Here is a 23,149-nt window from a genome sequence, read left to right as displayed (position 1 = left end):
CAAGTCCGTTGTGAGCGTGATCCATTCGACCCACTCGACGCTTGTTTGACGAAATCGTAGCTGAGAGCCGGCGCCAGAAGGACAAAGGAAACGATGTCCTGGCACGCAACATTTGCCTCACCGCAGGCTAGAGATGTAAGCTTATTAAGCTAATATTGCACTATCGATTAAATACAAATTTATAATAATGAACAAATGTAATGAAAAATACCATATTATTTTGTAAACAAAATTTTATTTTTAGGAAAATTAAATTAGGACTTCGATATAGATGCCATCTCTACCGATACCAACTCCAATTGATGAGCTTTTGGGAAAGGAAAGAAGCCACTTGGTTGACTGTCTGTCAGTTTAGCGTTGTCACTTCAACTGCGGTGGGCAGGGGCGGGGGCAATTGACTGTAAGTAGCCAGGAGCCAAAGCTGAAGCAGGATGTAAGACCCAGCAAGGACCCCAGTCCGAGCCGATGCAGCTTGCATGGCATTAGGATTAGAAGTGTTTATGCAAATGCGGACAACTTTGAGTGATTGCACGGCAGGCGCTTAAAAGACAGGAACTTGGCTTTACAGCCACTCCTTGGCCACCAGCCACTTGGAATGCCACCAGTCTTGTGGCATCGCGCCATTTAAAAAACATCTGGGCTTAAATTGATTTCAAATCGTTTACATAACTCGGGGTGCTCAAATTACATTCCAGACTGGCAGCCAGAACATATCTGATATCCTGTTGCGCGGAAAAAGCCGTAACAAAATAAATTTAATGCATTTTCTCTAAAAATAACATAGTTGTGTAAATGGTATTTTTATGAAAAAGTCTATTGATAGTTAAAATCACTCTCGCGAAGCAAATATCATCAATATAACAGCAATCAAATGCAATTCAACTCGTAGATATGCATTTTCCCAGGCATTGTGCTTTTTCCTTTTTTTCTGTTGTTACCACACAAAAAATTGACCGTTCTGAGCTTTTATTTGTGGTTATCCCTTTCGGGTTGCAATTGCAATTAAATTCTCACACATTTTAAAGTGATTTTTGCATTTTTTCACCCTATCTGCTGAATGGGTATGATTTTATGGTGTGTACTCGAACTTAACCAATGCAATTTCCGCTCTTCGTTTAAAATTGTTAATTCGATGTGCATTTCGAATTGGGTTTTGGGGCGGGGAATGTCAGCGAAGAGAGTTCAAGTGCTGGCCACTTTTATCGGCATTGTTGCATAATTATAAATCTCATTCGGGCACATATTACGGACCACAACGACCGGATGCTGCGGAAGAGCCTCGCCCAATTTGCATATCGCCGAACAAAGAGAACACCACATTAAAAACGCAAATCAAAACGAAGGCAAATGCTTGACACAGTTCTGGTAGAGGAGGCCTTTGAGGGGCACTGGGAACCGAAGATTGCAGAATCTTTTTTCAAAACAACAGCAGCATCAGCAGCAGAAACAGCAGCCAAACCGCAACAATGGCAAAGTCCTTGGCAGAGTGTTTCACTTTCACGCCGCAGCCACAAGGATCGAGTCCTGAGACTCGAGACTCACTCACCCAGTAGCGCCAACAGATTTCTAGTAAGTAATTGCTGCAGTTTTCGATTCCCCTTTTCCCTTTCGGAGAACCCTCTCCTGACTAGCGTCTTCCCCTTGTAGAGACCCTGGCTTAATTGTCTGCAGTTTTCCTTTCTTTTTAGCCAGCTGGGCAAAGTTTTGCTTTTGCCTACTCCTACTGGTTTTTTCCAAACAGCTTTAAAGCGAATCAATTAAGCTGAGCACAACAACCACAAATCGAGGAACTCGTTGCCGGAGTCTTACTGTCATCGGTCGGGTAATTGAAGTTTAAAAATGACAGTTTCCTAATTGCCGTTTTTGAAGGTAATCTCTGCTGTGCGGCATCTCCTGAAATATAGTTGAAAATATGAAAAAATTCCTTCTTATATTATTAAAAGAAACTAAGGTTAGGAGAAAATTTATAGATAGTTAATCTATAGACATAGTTCGGCTCTTTAAATAAACAATCCAAATTTTAAAAGATGGTTCGATATAAAAATTAGATATATATGATATATATCTACAAATCTTTAAAGGTAATCTGCTCAAGGATCGGGTGAAAATTAGCAAAAATATAGACATTAGGCTGTGGGCTATAGAACGCCTCCCCATACATTCCTAAATTTTGAAGGAGCTCTCCTTAGAAAAATGGACAAAAAAACAAAAATATTTTTGTATAGGGGTTTTGATGAAGGTTTTGATGGGAAATCGGTTTACAAATCGATTAAGGTATTCCGCTCAAGGATCAAAACATTCCCCAAGGGAATTCCACAAGACTAAACGCAATGAGACATTTTATTTAAGCGAAAAACATTATTAATTGTCAATATCAGAATTACACAATTACGCAAATTTCACAATGACAGCCTTCTTCAATCTCCCACACAATCATGGCCAAACTGAAATGTTTCAATCAAATATTCAGTTTGTTCAACGGGCATGTGCCAAAGCCGAAGCTGTGGGCGTGATTAATTCATTGATAGATTCAAATCAAACACAACTCAATCTGTCGGCAATCAACCTCGGTTTCTGTGAATTTCTTATCTACACTTGCCACATACATATATACGTACATAAATTAATTTCAGTGCAGCCTGCAGGCATTCTGGCCGTCAGACGGCTGGCCGATTGGACGGCGACGACAGTTGGCCAATTGGACACTTGGTACAATCATGGCCAGATGATGGCCTCGCAATCGCACTTGCACTTGCACTTACTGCCGTTGTCGCTGCTGATTAATTTATGCCAATATGCAATTTTCACACCAACGAGCAGGGTCCTGCAAAGACAGCCCAAACGCATAATTGCATGGGTCTGGGGCTTATTTATGGCGCCCGAATGCCACCAGCCACCAGCCACCGGCCACCATCTCGCAACTCCCGGCCGACATCCGCCCCAGGGTCAAATTAAGAGCTGCTGAAATGGCACGGAGAGAGGTCAACCTTATGGAAAATGACTCTGAGCAAAGGTCATAAATTGAGCTGTCAGCTGGCAAATATGTTTTAATCATTTACATGAAAAATCTCAAGAAATACGAAAATGTCGAAATTTTCTTGCTTTTAGTTAATTGCTGCTCCAAGATCTGCCCGGGATAAGCGAAATATTATCATTTTTCCTTAAAGCCTGAAATGAGTTCACCGGAAAATGAATGCCAAACATGTCAGTTGTCCCAAGTTGTGGGAGTGCCAAGGGAAACTTTTCCTCCCAACACGTGTGCATTTTATGGAGCTCAGTAAAAACGAAAAACCAACTCACAGCTTCCAGGTATTGCATTTGATTAGGTAAAATACAAAAAAAAAAGCTCGAATCAGGTGAAAAAAAAATGTTTAAAATTTGTTTTTGGATATTATGATATTGCAACTAGGCAACTGAACTAGAGAAATTTAATTGGTGGCCGAAAGGAAAAAAGCAGCAGATTTGGAATTCTGTTACCTGGCAACCCAATCCGCATTCAAAATTTGCAACAAACCGCAACACTCGCCCTGTCCCACCCTGCCCCACTTAAACCACCCCCGCCCAATTTTTTGTTGGATGATGGTTGTTGGAACCTGTCAAAATGCTCGCCCGCCTGTCAACCACAAGACAACACAAAAAGCATTGGACAATTTGCTCGGCACCGGATTAGATTGCTCTGGTACGATCTTTACTTATCCGGAGGGTTGATGGGGTTGGGGCTGATGGGGGGATGGCAATCAACGTCAGGCATGTTTCAGAGTTGTTGCCCGTCTGATGGATTGCCAGGGTTGCCTGGTTCATCTAATAAGCAATGCACACGTCTGTACTTTTGTATTGAATTTTTGTGCACCAGCCACCGCTTAAAGAGCCGTGAAAATTCGCTTTTGCTCTGCTAGGTATAACTGTATGGTATTTGCCTTTGGGCCATTTTTCCCGGCTATATATGTATGTATGTTTGAGTGTGTGTTTGCCTTGACAAATGATGTTTGAAGGGAAAGTTAACTGGGGCGGCATGTCGCTGGCCATTTTGTGGCTTTCTCTCGGTTCTAGAAAAAAAATATAAAATTTATATACAAATTTGAATTATGGCTAAGGGCGGCGGCGTATACCTTTTTCCTGGTTCTGGTTCGGGCCCTGTTTTTCTGTTTTCAGCTTTCAACAAAACTCTTCCCTTACTTTTTGCGTTTTCTTTTAGGTCACCGCATAATAAATAACTGTGGATGATTTTTTTCCCCGTTCTGATACAACCGGTTTTTCCATATAATTTATGCAGGTTAAATTTGCAATTTTTTTTTCCAGGAATGAGCCCATGTTTAAGGGCAATTATGAGGCTGTCAAATATATATTCCGACAATTGCGGACGGGCGAAGCTTTTGGGCCAAGCTTTAAATTGGCAGAAGGACGCCTTCAAGCTTTTCCCCAGCCTCCTCAGCGTTTGTCCTTAGCATTTTGTTGTCTTTTCATTAGGACAAAAGGCAACTGTCCTTGGCCCCCTTGGGGTCCTTCAGTTTGCCTTGCACTTGAATGTTCCGTCCGTTTGCACGATGGTCCTGGTATGAATTGGGCTCTCCTTTTGTCCATTTCATGTCCTGGCCATAAATTGTAACTAACATCTCGGCGGGCAGCGCGGATAGGAGGGATTCCCCGAGATGGTTTAATGCATATTTATACCACCTAAATGGCTAATGAGCAAAACGTGCCACACATGCAGCCAATTTTTGAGGCATGAATATGCGAAAACACGAAGAAAATACATTAATTAAATTTTCTCGCCGTCCGATCCTTCGCCCAGGAGGAAACTGAAAAAGACGCAAGGGTGTAACTTGTACTCAAGAATGTAAGCACGGCCGGGCCTCGGAAATCAACCGGGGAATAGTCGGGGAAATGGAGGACCTATAAAGAAAATCATGCCCGGCCATGTGTGTCTGAATTCTGATTGTGAATAATGCCGAAGAAACAAAGAGCAGACAGGCGAAAAAGGAAATAACGTGGCGGAGAGTTTTCCCTTTGCATTATTTATAAGAATAAAAACCAAATAATGAAGCCACATAAAAATGCCAGGGCTTAAACAATATTGCGGATATTACAAACAAAAGATAATAATATAATGAGCAATAAGCCAAAGGCGAATAATAAAGGCTGGCTAAAGGGAAAGAATCCAAGCCACCGCAGGAGAATTCAATTATGTGCGATAAACAGAAGTCATTAAATATTAAAGTGCTAATGAAAAAGGAATCGCTGGCGATTCGAAAGGAGGTTCTCCTCGGAAATAAACGATTCGAAAGAAGCAAATACGGGATTGGAGGAGGCCGCTGAACAAAAGGTTAAAGGGTAAAGTGAGTGGGAGGAAAGGAGCTCAAATATTTCTGGGAAACGACGGAAAAAATTAATGACAATGGGAAAATGGCAAAGTGCAAATACTCGGCGAAAAACAAAATGAGTTTTTCCTGCGCACCAGGTACGACGACTACGTTTCAACCATCTGGCGCCATCCATTTGATTCACATGCATATTTCTGCCACCGGAGGGGAATTTTACAGTATTTTGATTTGTTATATATTGTGTTGGTTTGGTCTTAACTTTTTTCCCTCGCTGTGTGCTTGTTTGTGGGCTGTGTACTTTGTTGTGCATGCACAACCACACCCCATACCATCCCACCCACACCCACACATGTTCCGGTTTTGGTGCTAATTTTACGCTCCTCTAATTCCGCATTATGAGATTATTATGCTCGGGCTTTTTGGGGTTGCAGCTTTGTCGGCAAAGCAGCTGCCCTATGTATTTTGGGGTTTGCGGGCAAATAAAATATTCCATTTGATCCTGTTGTCTTGGTCATGATTTGGCCAACCAGTAATGAAGGTTTCCATTAAGTGACACCATGGATTGCAAACCAAACAGGAGCCACAACATGGAATAAATTATTAAAGCACAGCGATAAACAATGTTGCAGAAAATTGAATTTTGGGTGACATATAGATCATTCTGGGCAATTAAAATTTTCTAAATACTTTATGATACTTATAAACCTAATTCAGCCGTTTATTATTAAACCAACTTGCATCTCAGCAATTTTAAATTACAAAATTTTAGTAATTTTGTTTTTACAGCCAGTTTCCACTTCTGCGACCAACTGTCGAAATGAACCAGAAAATCACAGGCGGAGACAAACCGCGAATTTCAAAACCAAAACCAGATTTTATAATCATGCAATTAATACATGGTAGAGTGCTGGACAAATGAAATCTACGTCACTTTTGTGGCTGCACCTGCCAGCACCTGATACTGATACCTGCTTGCTGCACCATGCCCCCCTCTAAGCCGCTCGGTGTGCGGTGCACTTTCCAGGAAATAAATTATAAATAAAACGCATCGACATCAACACGAAACGCTGTCATGATTCTACTCAGCCCTTCGACACAGGACTCTCCCATTTACGGCGGGGCGACCAGATTAAATATATCCATTTTTTGGGCACTCTCCGTGGTGCGGATGCTTTATTTATGCCATGAATAAATGCAAATTTTCCAACGCCACAGCAGATTTTGCAACATATGAGAACGAAACTAGGAGGCGAGTGGTATGCGGGTAAGAGAGAGCACGCCAAAGGACTCCCCAACATCCGTAGCGTGTCCTTTGCATAATAATAACTTGTAAATGTCATGTAGCCCGCTCCATCAAAAAAAAAAGGAGCGGGAGCTTCAGCTTGGAAGCTTGAGAGTCCTGCTCCATCTGGGCCGCCCAAGAATTAGCATTTAATACGAGCCATAGGGCCAGGATTATTAAAGTCCTAATATGGATAAAATATTACCTTTCCGAAGAAAGTTACCGGGAAAGTAAAATATGCACTTAAAGTTAAAAAAAAAATTAACGCAATGTAAACATTTCGCGGACTCCCCGTTTGTTTGTTTGACTTCCTCCAATAAGCTTCAACTCCTCGACCCTTGGGAAACCGATTAGATTGAGGAGTTTGTTGTTCCAGGGAGGGCGCTACTAATTGACCGGAAATGAGAAAAATTGATTTATTTGCCTGGCTCAAGGCCGTGACGCTCCAATCATTGCGATAAATGCCAAGATAAAATCAATTGCGTTGCCAATTTGATTGATTGGAATGCGATTAAACTAATCCAAGCAATAAGAATCGGTTGATTAAAGTAATTTGTCAGCTAAGGTAATAAAAAACCAATATTATCTCACACTAAAAGTACCTTTAAAATGGGTTTTAAAAAAAATACATTACGACACGGTTCACCAAAAACACTCTTCTAAAAAATTACGCATACGCCACGTATCCTTTAAGTGAACCATAACCTTTTTTTTAAGGAAATCAGGAATCGCCATTTGCTTTAGCATTAAATCCGAAATAAGTAACATGTTTAATTATTTATGGTCCTCTTAGGGACAAGGCCTCTCAATGGTATGAAACGGAAAATTTGTAGGACATCCAACCGACATCCTCTCATTTTTGCATTGGCAAGCGTTTTTTCTGGCTTTCCTTGAAGCAGGCCACTTGTGAGCGATACTTTTGCAACAAAGACAGAAACAGAATCACAGGCAGAAGGGCAGATTGGCTAGGAAAAGGAGGAGAATACACTGGATCCTGGATTCTGGAGGCAGACACATGCGGAGAGCCATTTGAAAACTATTACGCCCAAGAGATTCATTCAAGTAGTGCGGCATTTATAACTCAAATGTTTCCCAAGTAACAAAAAGCCTAAGAACTCAAGAGGAGCAGAGTAGCAGGCAAAGGATTTGCAGGGAATCCTGAAAATAGATAGTGATGAGCAGAATACATATGAGGAGATGGAAGATAAATATTCAATATCTGTTTTCTGGATAATACAATAATATATAAATAAAAGAAAATAATAGCAGCCCGACTTTAGTCAATACAAACTACAATAATTATTTTGACATCACCACGGTAATAAATAGGAAATTCAGTTTCTGAGCTTCGGATATCTTTATTATCAGTGAATTTTTGGCCAAACAATGACCTTCAACGAAATCTCCTTTTCCAACTATAACGAAGTATGACAGGAAGGCAAAGAAACTGTGGAAACAATGTTAAAAACGGCAGCACAGAAAATCCATTCCCCTGCTTTTTATTAGAATGTGTCCATGGGGACGTGGGCGCCAGCCATTGTCTGGATGCTCTCAGCCGAGTGCCTCGTTCCCCATGAATCTCTATCGCTCCCCGCACGGGTATATAATGTATAGATATGTCTGTATAGTTTGCTATATGTTTCTTAGCACGTACTTATCTATGGCAGCCACTGGAACAACAATGCCACTTGAAACAACAATAAAAACTTTGCTGAAAACAGAAAAAGCCAGATACTCTTATATGTGGACAAGTCTCCGCTCCTGCATAAAAAGGAGGTAACACCATAAAATATGAAATGTACAAAAGGTCCAGATTTTAATGGAGAAACCAAAAGATTTTATGATTTACTTTGCATTACTCGTGAACTTTGTGAGTAACAACCCTTTGAACAAGCACTTCCTTTCGAACTTGGCTAATTTATTTATTTATCTTTCATGTACAAAGATCAGATTGTTGCTACTTGGCTGGACCAATCGGATTTTAGGCTTTTTAATGATTGTTTCTCAGGAAATATTTCCCATTCTTGCAAACGATTCAATGAGGGCAACCTATTTTCGAATTCCACTAGGCAATTGAAGTACTTTTCCTTTTAATTTGCTTCAGAGCTCCAGCTGAACCAAAATCAAAAATATTACTAACTATAACTTAACAAATATTACTATACAATAACTTACAAATGTTAAACTAAACAAAGGAAGTAGACTTTTGTTACATATTCCTTTTATCCACAGGGAGAAAATCTTTTTTACTCTTGGGTACAAAACCCCGAAAGCACTCTTTGACACTTTAATAATTGCATTTTTTCCATTCACCTAAGATGGCCACACATGTTCTTGAGTTACTCAAAAAAAAATAATGAATTCATCTATATTACTATTTTTACTTTATTAATTCACACAATTAATATCAAAAATTAGTTCTTAATTAATCTTTGTTTTACTTGGACGACCCTGTCGTTTCTGGCTCCAGGAATAAGCTAGCCTATCCAGAAAGGGGTCGCATGATGGCGGATGACTCAGGAGGGGTCCTTCAGGTGTCTGACTTTCTTTCTGTTTAATGCAAAGGAAATAGTTGTGGATGTCCACTTCGACACCGGTCAAATAACGGTTTGCCGTCTCGCCTATTTCAAAATAAAGTTTCCTATAATTGCACTCGAATATAAAATATATTACCTAAAGAAGCAGCAATAATAGCACTAAGCAAGACCACTTTAAATAAGTTTCGCAAGCCCATCTTTAGCAGCTTAACTACGAATACTAGAAGGACTCGAAATAGCACTGCCCATTTTAGCTAATTTTTGCTAAGGTTACGCCAAATTAATTTTGTCCCCCTTAAATGCGTTATAACAATGGTTATATAAAGGCATGTATAGAGTCTCGTATTCTCAATACACCCCAAAATTATTTAAAATAATAAAATATACTAATAAATTTTTATTATCTGTTTTATTTAGTGCTGAAAGTTTTTTTATTTTCTGAGAAATTTTCGGGTTCTACATTCTGAATATTCATAATTTCCCCAGCAGAATAGAAATTTTAAAAATTAAATTTTATATTATTTAGAAGTTATTCATCGATGAAAGTAACTGATTTTGATCTGAAAGTCCTTGAAGCACAACTAGCAATAATTTTAATATTTTTCCATTTTTATACCTATATTCCTATATTTTATAATTTAAATAAAAATTAAAATCCTTGCCCGAAAATAAAATATACTATCAATTTATTTTCAAAACTGGCCCTTTATTGTATCATCTCCTTAACGGAAACATTAATACAAACATGGATCATTCCTAAACATGAACTGTAAGGTTGTTGAGATTCAGATTTCTAATTCCAGTTTTATATCCACTTGGTTTATACTTTGCATTTGCCATTTCCTTTGCCTTTGCTAGAGCTACCAGCACAGAGAAAAATAAAATATACAATCAATTTCTTTTTCGTAATTATTCCTTTATTGTATTGGCCGAACAATTAACGGAAACATTTCTACAAAATTGGATCATGCCTAACCAGCAATATTAATATCGTTGGTATTTGAATTTGAACTACCTCTACCGCCACCGCCGTCTTGGGCATTTGTCATAGCCAGAGCTACCAGTACGGAGAAAAGGCCTAGGCAGAACTTCATGTCTGAGAGTCTAGATGGAGTTTGAAAGCGAAACGAAGGATTTCTCCATATATAAGTTTAGTGTTACATAAATAAGTTATATAAATATGAAATATAATTGACACGCCAAATTTATTCCGGTATATGATTAAATAAGACCATTTAAAACGTTAAAGGTTATCGTTAAAATGTCACAGTTACATATTACATACATATAATAAACATATATATTTTTTGTTTGTTTTTAGTTTATAAGTTCCCAAAATGTATGAAAAATGTATGAAACATTACTGAAAACTAACAAATGAAAGATTGCATAATAACCATGAAGTACATACATATATCTGAAATTTTTCATTTAATGTTTTGAAAATGTTGGCTTAGAATACTGAGATTCTTTCAAAATGTTTCTGATGTCTTTTCCAAACTATGAAATATTTAAATTGAAAAATTTCTCTACGGTTTCGGGTGCAGGTGAGGTTTTCACTCTTAAATATTCCTCCTTCCTTCTAAAGTAAATATTGCACCGTTTAAGATCACTTAATATATTTGAGCTCTCTACTAAACGATTGTTTTGAATAAAAAGACAATTTTGCTTTGTTAAGCGAGTTCGACAAAGAAATTCAGTTTGCTGAGAAATTTATTTGAAACTTGAGATATTGGCACTGACTAACTTGCATGAACTGAGATTTCTAGACCGAATTATACTCTGAAATGTGTCCCTTTGAATGAATCTTTTTAGTTTCTTTTTGGGATAGATAGTGTCCTATATCCTGCATCTATGAAAGAATTACTTAGAATTTTATATTTTTTCTTGTTTATATTAAAAACTACACATAACCAATAACAGAAAATATATTTGTTGTTTTTATACAAGTTTTATTTCATTCAATCATTGGATTGTTTCAAAGTTATTTAAAAAAGTTTACTTTGAGGGGGCAGGAGCCTCCGCTGGCTTTCCAACAGAGATTTTGTTAGTGTTAGTATTTTCGTTTTGTCCATTGGCAACGGCCAAAGCCAGGAGCAGGGTAACGAAGGCTGATAAGTACTTCATGTTTGCTGGTCGAAGACGTTGTGGAAGATCAATCTCAAATGGCCCCTTTTATACTTGATGGCCTTAAGTATTTCTAATCACAAGATCAGTTTTATTAGTCAAAGGGACGCTTACTTTTAAATAGACCATAAATAAATTAATGCCTGTAAATAATTGAATTATAAAAAGATTCTCTTTATTAATAAAGTACTTGTATTAAGTAAAAATCATAATTTAAATAAATTGTAAAAAACACATATATGACTGCGCTTTTTTCTTTTATAGTTAGTTTGAGAAAGGAATTAAAGCTCAAGCAAAAGTAATAAGAAATTAACAATTTATTATATTCCTCGAAATGGAAAGAATTTTAAATTACCGATGAAAAACAATTTAATTCCATAAGTGAAACAAATTAGACTCAAATGTCTACTGTTACGTGTCGGAAAAGCAGTCGACCCGGCCCGTGATGAAAGTGCCACGAGTATTAGCCATTGGAAGTTCTCTGCTCCTCGTTTTTGGAGTTATCATGACCTTCAACTGGATGATAAGTCGCAGTCTTGTCTACAAAATGTCTGGCGCGGCTCACAGAAAGCACGCTGACTTGAAAAATGCCATAAAAAGAACATCCAAGCCACATCCAAAGCGAAAGAAAACCACTGTCCAGGGAAAAACCCGGAAGCTGAAGCAACCTGTTCTCAAGAAACAGCCAAGGGTGACCTTTGATAAACTGAACTCCAAGAACGAATCTGGTAAATCCTATCTCTCCCTGCTCGATATCTTGAAGGCAAAGAATCAGCCCAAACATGGAAAGAATATATTTTTCCTGCAAACCACGGGTGTCCAGAAAGAGGAGACACTGCAACTCATTAAGTTGACGGCGCGAGAGGCATGTGCCATTGAGTCGGCCGCTCTCCACAATCCAGGCCTCACTGTGTTTGTGCTCTTCGCCGGCGCCACGCACCGGATGTACAGTGGAAATCCCTGGATCAGAAGCCTCAATTTCTACAAGAACATTCGCTTGAGGCGCCTAAATCTGTTGCGCTACGCGGCCGGTACTCCCATCGAGAAGTGGATTAAGCTCGGCAAGATCTACAAATCGAAGTACATATTTCCCCACGCCTCCGATCTGCTGCGGTACCTGACCCTGTACAAGTATGGCGGAATATATCTGGACCTCGATGTGGTGGTACTGCGAAGCCTGGAGAAAATGCCACCGAACTTCACAGGAGCTGAGACAAGCAAGTCCTTGGCGTGTGGTGTCATGAAAATGTCCAGCACTGGCGAGGGACATCAGATAGCCGCTTTGTGCCTGCAGGACCTTCAGGCCAACTTTAATGCCAACAACTGGGGTAGCATTGGACCAGCTGTAATAACCCGAGTGGCCAAAAAAACCTGCAACACCACCCGCATCCAAGCGATGATCGACAAACCCAGTCACTGCAAAGGATTGACGGTTTTCGATGCAAAGGCTTTCTATGCCATTCCCTGGAGACAATGGATGGACTTTTTCAGGAGCAGTTCTCTGAATAAAACTCTGAAAGCCACGTCTAACTCCTATGTGATTCATGTGTGGAACAAATTCTCGAAATTCCAAAGGTTAAGGGCTCGTGAGATCACAGCGTATACCAAATATGCCAGAACGAACTGTCCCAGGGCCTTTGCAGCTGCGGGGGACTTTTTCTAAAACCCAGATCTATGTGTAAGCTACTATTAATTAATGCTAAATTAACCAAGACTTCTTAGTTGCCTTTAATAAAATTTTAAAAGTCCTTAACTTCAAAGCAAAAACCGTATTTTTCTAATACTAATCAGCTTAAAACTTAAAAGACAATCATATTTCTGATTCATGATGGAAGGAACTTATTTTCTGATAAAATATTCATAATATATTCCCATAGCTCTGCCAATTCATCCTCCTTTCTTTGTTGTCACAGCGCCATAAAGAACTAATTAATTCTTGCCAAATAAAGCCAAAGTAAATAGCCAAAAGCAATTTGGCTGCCCGGGCATTATTAAAATTTTATAAAATATCTCGCGGCGCTTTCAAGTTTTGTATAAATATTTTGCCATCATTAAGTATAAGCCATGGCTGGGATTTGTTTATGCAAAACGCTATTTTGGAAGTTGTTGGCTAGATATTTATATTTTTCCTCTAAACACTTAAAAGGCCGCAGACGTCCAATGACCGTGCCTTCAGCCAACTCTTGATCTACGGCCCGAGTCGGTAGAACTAATGCTTGAATTTATTGTGACTTTTGGCACTGGCTGCAACAGCTGCTGCATATTATGTGGCACCCAGCAAAACTTCACCCAGAAATGGGGGGGAAAAAAAGCTGAAAAACTGAAAGGAACCAAAGCACACACATGTGTCTCCTGCTCAGTTTTATCTGCTGTACTGCACGCGGCGCATTTGCATATTTCGGGCACAGGAGTCACAGCGACTGCCGTGGCAACAGTGGCAGGAGCTGAGTTTTTATTTTTATTCCATTTTTATTAATGCGAAAAATGTAATTTCAAGCATTTGCAACTGCAGTGGGCCTTAGGGGCTGCACGTAAGCCAGACCCCACCCAAAAAAAAGTGGCATTTGGAAAATTGGAAATATTTCATAGAAAAATTGGATAAGGAAGCAGCTTAACTTTAAGGTTGAATATTGCTAGGTTGAATGATTTTCAGTCTTATTAAAGAATGAATATATAAATGAGATTATAGTTACACTCGATGAAACCGATAGTCAAATAAAATCTAATGTTTTCCCCAACATTCATAACAAACACTAATCCAATCAAAACACTTGATTAGATTCCCTCCCTTTAGCCTTTCTATTTGACTTTTTGCTATGTCATGTCCATTGGGTCAGATGAAATTCGGAGTCGCAACTTCCATTTGCATTTGTCACGCTCGTTAGACTTTGGGAATTCCCATCGGGAGATAAGTAATTTTCGGATACAGAAAGTCTGCCGCGTGACTTGAATCCCTTCCAAGGTCATAACCAAACGGAGTTCATGGAGCTTCCAGTAAGGCCTTTCTAAGCTGGAAACTATTCTTGTAGTTTCAATACTTGTTTTAATATTGTACTCCATCCTAGGAATATCTCATAAATAAATATTAAAAATAACTGAAACCGTTTTGACTCACACTGGGCTCACTTGGCAGAGACCGAAGTATAAATGTCTGAGAAAAGCTCTCAAAGCTGAAATCCTTTGGCTTTATCTAAGCACTGGTAATAGTATGGAAGATAAGACCGAGTCTCTCTCGGCCACAATTCCACAGCCTGTAAGCAGGACTCGGTTGAAAAGGATGATAGAAAGCAAAATACCCGGAAAGAGGATTACAGGCAAGACAGTGTGCCATAGAAATTGTAAATACCTTGGATATAAAATGCAACAAGTTGTTTCAAAAAACTCAACCACATCTTTAATATTAAATGGAAGAATTTGAAATTTTAGTTGTGAGCTAACCAAGTCAAAGCTTAAATGGGTGGCTTTTCAATAAAGAAATATTCTGCAAAATAATACAACTATTAGGTTAACACGAAAATGAAGTCACAAAATATTTTCACTTCAAAACCGCATTTACCTTTCAAATTGTTTTCCATTTCATTTTCCATTGCGCGCTGAATGCACACCTACGCTGAACAAAAACACCAGAATCTAAAATTTAAATGAAACAAAGCTACTTGATTAAATTTCAGAAATGATTGCCCGCCGAAATGAATGCTATGGCACATTGAAATTTTACGAATGAGTGCCCGGAATGCAGCACGTTCTTGCATTATGATTATTATTGTTGCAGTGGCCCCAAACACACACACACTCGCAACAACAGAAGAAAATGGCGCGCCGGCAAACGGCGGCAACGGAAAGCGGAAAATATAAAGCCAAATATTTTTGTGGCTGCACAAGGAAGTGGCCAAAAGCGCACTTTTCATAATCTCCTGCATTTTATGGTCGAGCGATGGCGGCAGTGGCAAGCAACCGGCGAACCGACCGAACAACAGAGCCAGCTGAAAATTCAAATGAATACCAAATTGTGGCAAATGCCTCGCGCAATGCTGCCACAAAGCCTTTGCTGCCACCATAGTCCCCTCTGAGGATATCCCCCAACCCATAGCCCTCCCAACCCCATCCGGTCTTGTTGGCGGAAACAGCTGTTTCCTTTACACAGACAACTTCTGACCCGATCTCACTCGCCCCCCACCCATTCCCCCAAAGATGCTGCGAAATTATTATTACATTTTATGCCAATTCAACGAATTTTCCATGTGCATTGTCTGCGCCTGCAGATGAACCCCCGGGTTCCGGGTCGGTCGGGAGTGGGTGGGCCTTAAGTTTGCTGTAACTTAATTAAAGCCACCTCCCGCTGCACCAAACGGAAGCTATAAATTTAAAATGCGGCACGAGCTTGCCACAAAAATCTTGATGCTTTAGCTGCGTAGTTTGTTTGTTTTTGGCTGCACAGGAAGTTCATATTTTTTCAATTTAGTCTAATTTTTATTTTTAACTAGAGATTAATTTCAAGGCATTTGAAAGCTTTTAACACCCTTTAAAAAAATTAAGAGATATTTTACAACAAACTAATTAAAAAAGTTAAAAAATTCAATTTTTATGAAAATAATAAAATCAAACAGAAATCATTAACTACTTTTGTGGTCTTAGTTTCTGTTTGGGAAATGCATAGATTTTTAGAGCTATAGAGTTATATATATTTTGTAATTGGTGCTTTAATATAAGTGTGAAAATATATACAAATATTGTATTGGCTTGGATTCATCATTCTCACTTTTACAATATACCCTTGTTCTCAAAAAGTACCCAGTATACAAATGGGCCATGAATGTTCGTCCAGAGTAAAATAAATGAGCTCCGGCCCTGCAACTTAAATTTTTGAAACGCTACTATGCGGTGGCGGCGACTTTCCGCTAATTTTGTATGCGGCCCACACAAATCTTGTCATTATTACAGCCAGGACTATACTCTCTGACTCCGACCCCAGCTCAAAGAGAACTGGACATTGCGGTCTGGTGTCTGCTTTTTGCTCGTTTGATTTGCTCCATTAATTTTGAGCAAAAGCGGAGTTTTTGGCCCCGGGAAAGTTCTGTGACAACAGCGGGGACCCTGTTGGGCCCGTTGATTTGTGTGGCGCTTTTCTGGGTGATTAAGTCATTCATCAGGCGGCTGCTTCGGCTGGGACAAGTGGAAATAAGAAGGCATTTCGCGTTCTTGTTCTTGTTGGCGTTCTCTTCGTGGTTTTCTAATGAAGCGTCATGCCGAATAATTAGAGAAGGCATCGCGGCCCGCCGCTGGCTTATCTAGTTTCCAATTTTTCCACTCACTTTTTTCAATTAAAAAGTTTTTCCTTTGTCACGGTAACGCAATAAATTTCCGGAGATTATTGCACTGGAAATTCTATATAAATAATATTATATATAAATAAATTAATATTTCAATTATAAAATTATCAACATTAATAATAGAACTTATTATTATTTAATCATAAATTTGTATTTTTCTCCTATTGTCCTTTTAATTGTAAATGGATTTTATCGATCTTCAGTTTTCTTAAATTTTTCGTTCTGTGACCCACGCGGCGTATGCGTAATAAGCATTCAATGATTGGGCACACAAAGCAGCCTTAAGCTCATTTAATTGGTATTAATAATGGCCCAGGACCATGGCAAGCTGTTGCCAGGGTAACCTGCCAGAAGGTTGGCCTGAAAACGAGCTTAATGGCGTGGGGGGGTCTCCTATGGCGCCAAGGAGCATCTGTGAAGGTCATCGCTAAGTAGTTTTGTTCTGACATTGGCATGCTCGCCAGGAAAAATGCTTTGATAAGCGGTGCAAGCGCCCATTCACTGTAATTTTATAGCTCAAAGCATATTTGCTTCGTTTTCTTTATTTTTAGCTTTTTCCATCTTATTTTTCCGCTTCCATTGTTTTACTTTGAAAGACTTTCGACTTTGAAAGGCAAATTTGCTTATATATTTGCTAAACTTAACATTTGACTGAAGGGGCCCGCAAGAAAAGAGCTAAACTCTATCAGTGATCTGAAGCGCTACAAAGCCAAAAATGCATTACCAGAAGGCATAACTCATGGGCAATATAGCATCAAAAACTCAGAACGAGATATTTTTTTTCGATTTTTTGTCAAATTTTCTGGGGGTACCCTTCAGAAATGCTAAAAAGTGCATGGGAGGGCAATATAGCCCCCCGCGATGGCTATATCTTGGCCAATTTCTATCCGATTCTTGAGCGGAATACCTTCATCGATTTGTAGATCGATTCTCCACCATTCTGCATCAAAATCTCAAAACGAAATATTTTTTCGATTTTTTGTTAAATTTTCTGGGGGATACCCTTCAGAAATGCTAAAAAGTGCATGGGAGGGCAATATAGCCCCCCGCGATGGCTATATCTTGGCCAATTTCTATCCGATTCTTGAGCGGAATACCTTCATCGATTTGTAGATCGATTCTCCACCATTCTGCATCAAAATCTCAAAACGAAATATTTTTTCGATTTTTTGTTAAATTTTCTGGGGGATACCCTTCAGAAATGCTAAAAAGTGCATGGGAGGGCAATATAGCCCCCCGCGATGGCTATATCTTGGCCAATTTCTATCCGATTCTTGAGCGGAATACCTTTATCGATTTGTAGATCGATTCTCCACCATTCTGCATCAAAATCTCAAAACGAAATATTTTTTCGATTTATTGTTAAATTTTCTGGGGGATACCCTTCAGAAATGCTAAAAAGTGCATGGGAGGGCAATATAGCCCCCCGCGATGGCTATATCTTGGCCAATTTCTATCCGATTCTTGAGCGGAATACCTTAATCGATTTGTAGATCGATTCTCCACCATTCTGCATCAAAATCTCAGAACAAAATATTTTTTCGATTTGTTGTTAAATTTTCTGGGAGATACCCTTCAGAAATGCTAAAAAGTGCATGGGAGGGCAATATAGCCCCCCGCGATGGCTATATCTTGGCCAATTTCTATCCGATTCTTGAGCGGAATACCTTAATCGATTTGTAGATCGATTCTCCACCATTCTGCATCAAAATCTCAAAACGAAATATTTTTTTCGATTTATTGTTAAATTTTCTGGGGGATACCCTTCAGAAATGCTAAAAAGTGCATGGGAGGGCAATATAGCCCCCCGCCATGGCTATATCTTGGCCAATTTCTATCCGATTCTTGAGCGGAATACCTTAATCGATTTGTAGATCGATTCTCCACCATTCTGCATCAAAATCTCAAAACGAAATATTTTTTTCGATTTATTGTTAAATTTTCTGGGGGATACCCTTCAGAAATGCTAAAAAGTGCATGGGAGGGCAATATAGCCCCCCGCGATGGCTATATCTTGGCCAATTTCTATCCGATTCTTGAGAGGAATACCTTAATCGATTTGTAGATCGGTTCTCCACCATTCTGCATCAAAATCTCAGAACAAAATATTTTTTCGATTTGTTGTTAAATTTTCTGGGGGATCCCCCATGGAACGACCCTAAGGCATAGAAGCTTGGGACTTTTTTCAAATTTATTTTTATAAGAAGTTATTGTTACATTAAAAATTTCCATCGTTATAATAAACATACCTTATTTTTGCAAAATATAATATATCTTATTATGCGAGCTTCCAATAGTACAACTCCAAAGGTATATAAACTGGTATTAGGGGACTTTGGGTATCTGCTCGGCCCAAAGTTAGTTGTCCTTTCTGGTTTTTTACATAAATTTGGACATAATGATAATCCTGGTGACTTTTTGTCACTATTTCCTTGCTGACTTGATGGCAAACAAACATTTCATAAAGTCGTGTAAGTAGGAGCACGTAGAAAGGAGTAGATGTGGTTGGCTACTTTGCACCTCTCAAAGCTGGAAATGCGTATTAATTTCCAAGCTGTTCGTTGGAGTGTTTGCAGCGGTTTTTGTTTCCACTGCCATAAGGAAACGACGTGACAAACTTTTGTCCCAGTTTGTTTCGTCCTTCCTCGTTCGTTTCCATTATTAACATGCAGACTTTCAGTTTTTCCTCAACTCAGTCTTGGAATTCGAGTCAACTCACCCCTCGTAGTCATGTTAGTGACAGAAATTATTCTTGTTGACACATAAAAATTATTTAACCCTTTTTTTGCCACTCGCCCATTCGTGGCATGAAAAATGACAACAAATGATAAAATGTTTTCGAGCGTGTGGGTGTGCTTGCCGTAGCAGTTGGCCCAAAATATTTTCCAGACATTGATGTATTTGGGTCAGATGCCAGAAGGATAACTCCCCAAAACGGATGCTAAAGAAATATATTTAGAGGCTGGCCACGCCCACTTTCCGGCTCATTAACAGCGAGAAAATTTGCATAGTTAATTGCTTTTTAATTGTTGTGTTTAGAATTTTCAATTGCAGTCGAAATTTGTATATGTTTTAACTTTATTCTTTAAGCCTAGCACGTTTTGTGCTCGCTTTTTTGCGTGGCTTTCGCCCCATTAGGCAAATAGAGTTTGCAGCTCGGCTAATGAAGCATAGTTTCGAGATTTGCCACGCCCCCACTCAGACAGACTTCAATTAGCCTGCCAGCAATGGCAGAATTTTTATTTCGCTCCCGGCACTTGGTATTCGGTGTTCTCGGCTTTGTTTTTTAAGCATTTGCCTTTCGTCGGTTGGGTGTTTTATTTTTTGGTGTTTCCTTTGCGGTCATTAAAACTAATGGCAGCTCGGCGGTTCGGTGGCTTTAAAAATTCCACACTCGCCCTCGGGCCGAATGAAGCGCCCAGCGCCGGATATATGTATCATTTGACCAACAAGCCAAACAAACATGCCAGTAAAAAAGGATCTAAAAAAAAGGAGAGAGCGCCCAAAGTTTTGTTGGCTCGCATGCGGTCACAAAAGAGCAGTAAATTAAAATTTACTCGACATGAAATTGAAGCGGCACACTGCTGCTCCTTGCCATTCTTTCTGCGCTCCAGGCCCCTGGAAAACCATTTCCGACTATGGGATTCCATTCATTTTTGGCTGCACTCTCGTTGAACAAGGGGGAGGGTTGAAGGGCTGGTCCTTTAGCTTCCAAAAGTCGATTCAATCGGCTTGCAACTGCACTCCCAACTGAAATGTCGGAGAAGTATTAATAAATATTAATACTGGTATTAATGGCACTCCCAACTGAAATGTCGGAGAAGTATTAATAAATATTAATACTGGTATTCTGGGAATATACTTACATACGTAGTGATGGCTGAAGCGGTTGAATTATTTAAGCAATATTGCATTAAAATAAATATGGAACACTTATAATTATGTAGTGGATAAAAGTTTAAATTATTTCATTTTTATATTAAGTATTTAATATTTATAATATTAAGTATTTTTATATTTTAATTGCCCAAAGCACTTTTAGTTTGGCTTTTTAAAGACAAGGTTTACAGTTTGGCGATCAAAAGTTCAACATTTCGGACATGCCACTGACATGCAAAGCAGATTTGGCCAAATAGGCCTGGCTGGCCACAAAAAAAGCGAAACTTCTCGCCAGGTCGTGAGCGTTGGCCTCTTTGCAGTCGGGACGCGTGCACCGATTAAGCAGGATACAAAACGAATAGCCTGCGGCAGCGGTCAGACTGTAAAAAAAAGGACACTCGAAAACCAAACAACTTTAAAGAGCTCCAATCAATTATCAAGTTGATTCCACTCCGCTGTTACCACAATTTGCCGTTAAGCGACAATTTCCGCAGCGATTATTCAGTGTCAACTAAAAAGTTGCCAAACTGTTTGAAAAACCAGAAAAAGCAATTAAAAGCAGCTGCTGCCGGGCCACGCCCTTTTTCCGCCCTTTGCCCCATGCTACATGTTTATTTTATGTGGCAAAATATGTTTTCTTTTTTCGGAGAAATATTTATGTAAGCTCTGCTGCAGTTTATTTGTCAAGCCGGACATGCAGATGTCGTTGGTCCTGCCGGGGGATTAGATGGATTTATCGCACTGTGACAAATATATGGCGTAAATCATACGGTTGGCAACTTTTCCAGGACTCTGGCTGCTAAGTAAAAATTTTAACGCAAATAAAAATAAATAATATATGCACATGCATATGGGACATTTTTATAAAACAAATTTTAACTTTGATGCACTGAATTTATAAATCATATAATTAGATTTAAATAAATTATAGTAATTTTTTTCAACTTATCGAGACACCCAATTATAATTTTGAACAAATTTCTGCTAGAATTACTAATTCTGTTCGAGTAATTCCGCATTTTAATTTGCTTTTAAAACCCCTGCAGCTTGACTGTCAAACGCAAAATTAATTCAATGCATTTTGCAGGGCAAGTCTTAATTAGCTGCAGCTTATCCACAGCTCAATAATGATGAATTAGCTTAGTCCCTGACCCGCAATTGCACTCACCCGAGTCCTGTATCACGCATCCCCGCCCGTCACATCGGGAGCAATAGTTTCAGCTCTGAAGGCAAATGAAATTTCCCGGTTCGCAGTCAAAATGAAACTACACGTCCAGCTTGTTATAGTTAATTGATTTGTTGGCTTGTTCGGCCCAAGATATTGCCAGCAAACATAGACGCCATATATTAGTTATTGATTTCCCACAGGTTGCAATGAGTCTAATGCCAATCAACCAGAAATGGAGCCGAGAGCTGGGAAAACACAACGAAAACGCTGAGCTTATGTTTCAGGTAAGCGCCAGAAAGGATACTCGGGATAGTTTGAAATAAAATTAATAAGAGCAGTATGAAATGCAACATTTTATATTTTTATAAAGTTTTATCATCTACATAGTTCAGTTATTTTGCATTTTATCATTTCATAAAACCTATTTATAAGTGTTCTGATATTTTTTTATGTTGGGGCTTTGCGATATAAGTATTTTTGAATTGGAATTGAAATTGAATATGTTAAAAATGTTATTTAATTGAAATAGTCTGCTCTACAAAATCATTGTTTTTAACAAATTTATTTGCTATTTAGCCCCAAAAATTATACATCTATATGTAAAAGAAATCGTCCCAGCGTTTTTTTTAGAAAAATAGTATAAGTTGATATAATGATGATCTCAAGATGCGTTGGTTAACAAAATTGAAGAAAAACTACTTGCATGCAGTTGAGAATAAAATATGTACGCAGTACATAAAAGCGACCAGCATTGCATGTATGTATATAAGATGCATATATATATTAATTGCGCGTATGGCGCATAGGGTGATCCTTAAATGATCCCGAAGAGGATCCCTGCGAAGACTCCTTGGCGTTGGAAAGGGGGGCCATAACCACTGAAGCCTCTACCATATACGGTGCCTGATTAATTGGGGTGTGTGGTGGTCTAGATTCAAAGGACAAAGAACTTTGCGAGCCGCCGGTGTTTTGCACATCGCCGACATATTCCTCCAGGTCGCTTTCGGAGTCGTAAAGATGATCGATTCCATCCAAGTCGATTAGCAGACGCCTCAAATACCGCAATTCGTCATGAGCGCGTGAAACCTTCCTTTCCAACGCTTTCATTTGTGCCTGCCATGGTGTATTATTAGTCAACATATATGATTTTCCTTCTTATTGTAATCTAATCCTACCTGGGGAATCAGGGGGCATCCCAGAACATGCATAATGTACATCAGGGGGTCCGCTGGCGGAGGCTCAATATTCACTAGTTGCTTCAAAATATCCAGTAGCCTGGGCAGAATTCCCCTCTCGTTCAGATAGTCGATGTATTCGTCTTCCAGCACAGACATATTTGAAATAAAAAAGTAGTAATGAAATTATTCAATAAGAAATATTAAAATAGACGTGCGAATAAATGCAATGGCGCGAATAACTGTAAAGCGATAGAACGCTCATATTGGCAACCTTGGGAACTACAGTCTGTTATTTACACGGCTGCATGTGGTGTATTCTTAATGTTA

General features: G+C 39.1%; 2 protein-coding genes across 2 annotated transcripts; one reads left to right on the top strand and one right to left on the bottom strand.

Annotated features, from left to right (window-relative positions):
- Positions 1 to 11,656: 11,656 nt before the first annotated feature.
- LOC6499569 (lactosylceramide 4-alpha-galactosyltransferase) lies at positions 11,657 to 13,034 on the top strand. The gene has a single exon (XM_001954327.4). The coding sequence runs from the start codon at positions 11,713 to 11,715 to the stop codon at positions 12,928 to 12,930; it is 1,218 nt and encodes a 405-aa protein (XP_001954363.2). The 5' UTR covers positions 11,657 to 11,712; the 3' UTR covers positions 12,931 to 13,034.
- Positions 13,035 to 22,190: 9,156 nt separating this feature from the next.
- LOC6501007 lies at positions 22,191 to 23,102 on the bottom strand. Its single transcript, XM_001954326.4, has 2 exons — positions 22,820 to 23,102; positions 22,191 to 22,757 (listed from the first exon to the last, which is right to left on the bottom strand). Exons 1-2 carry the CDS (start codon positions 22,976 to 22,978, stop codon positions 22,428 to 22,430), a joined length of 489 nt encoding a protein of 162 aa, XP_001954362.1. The 5' UTR covers positions 22,979 to 23,102; the 3' UTR covers positions 22,191 to 22,427.
- Positions 23,103 to 23,149: the final 47 nt, after the last annotated feature.

The sequence above is a fragment of the Drosophila ananassae genome, chromosome 2L (genome assembly GCF_017639315.1).
Source record: "Drosophila ananassae strain 14024-0371.13 chromosome 2L, ASM1763931v2, whole genome shotgun sequence".
NCBI classification, from domain to species: Eukaryota; Metazoa; Arthropoda; class Insecta; order Diptera; family Drosophilidae; genus Drosophila; species Drosophila ananassae.
Note: the sequence above shows the minus strand (reverse complement) of the source record. Positions and strands in the feature narration are given on the sequence as shown.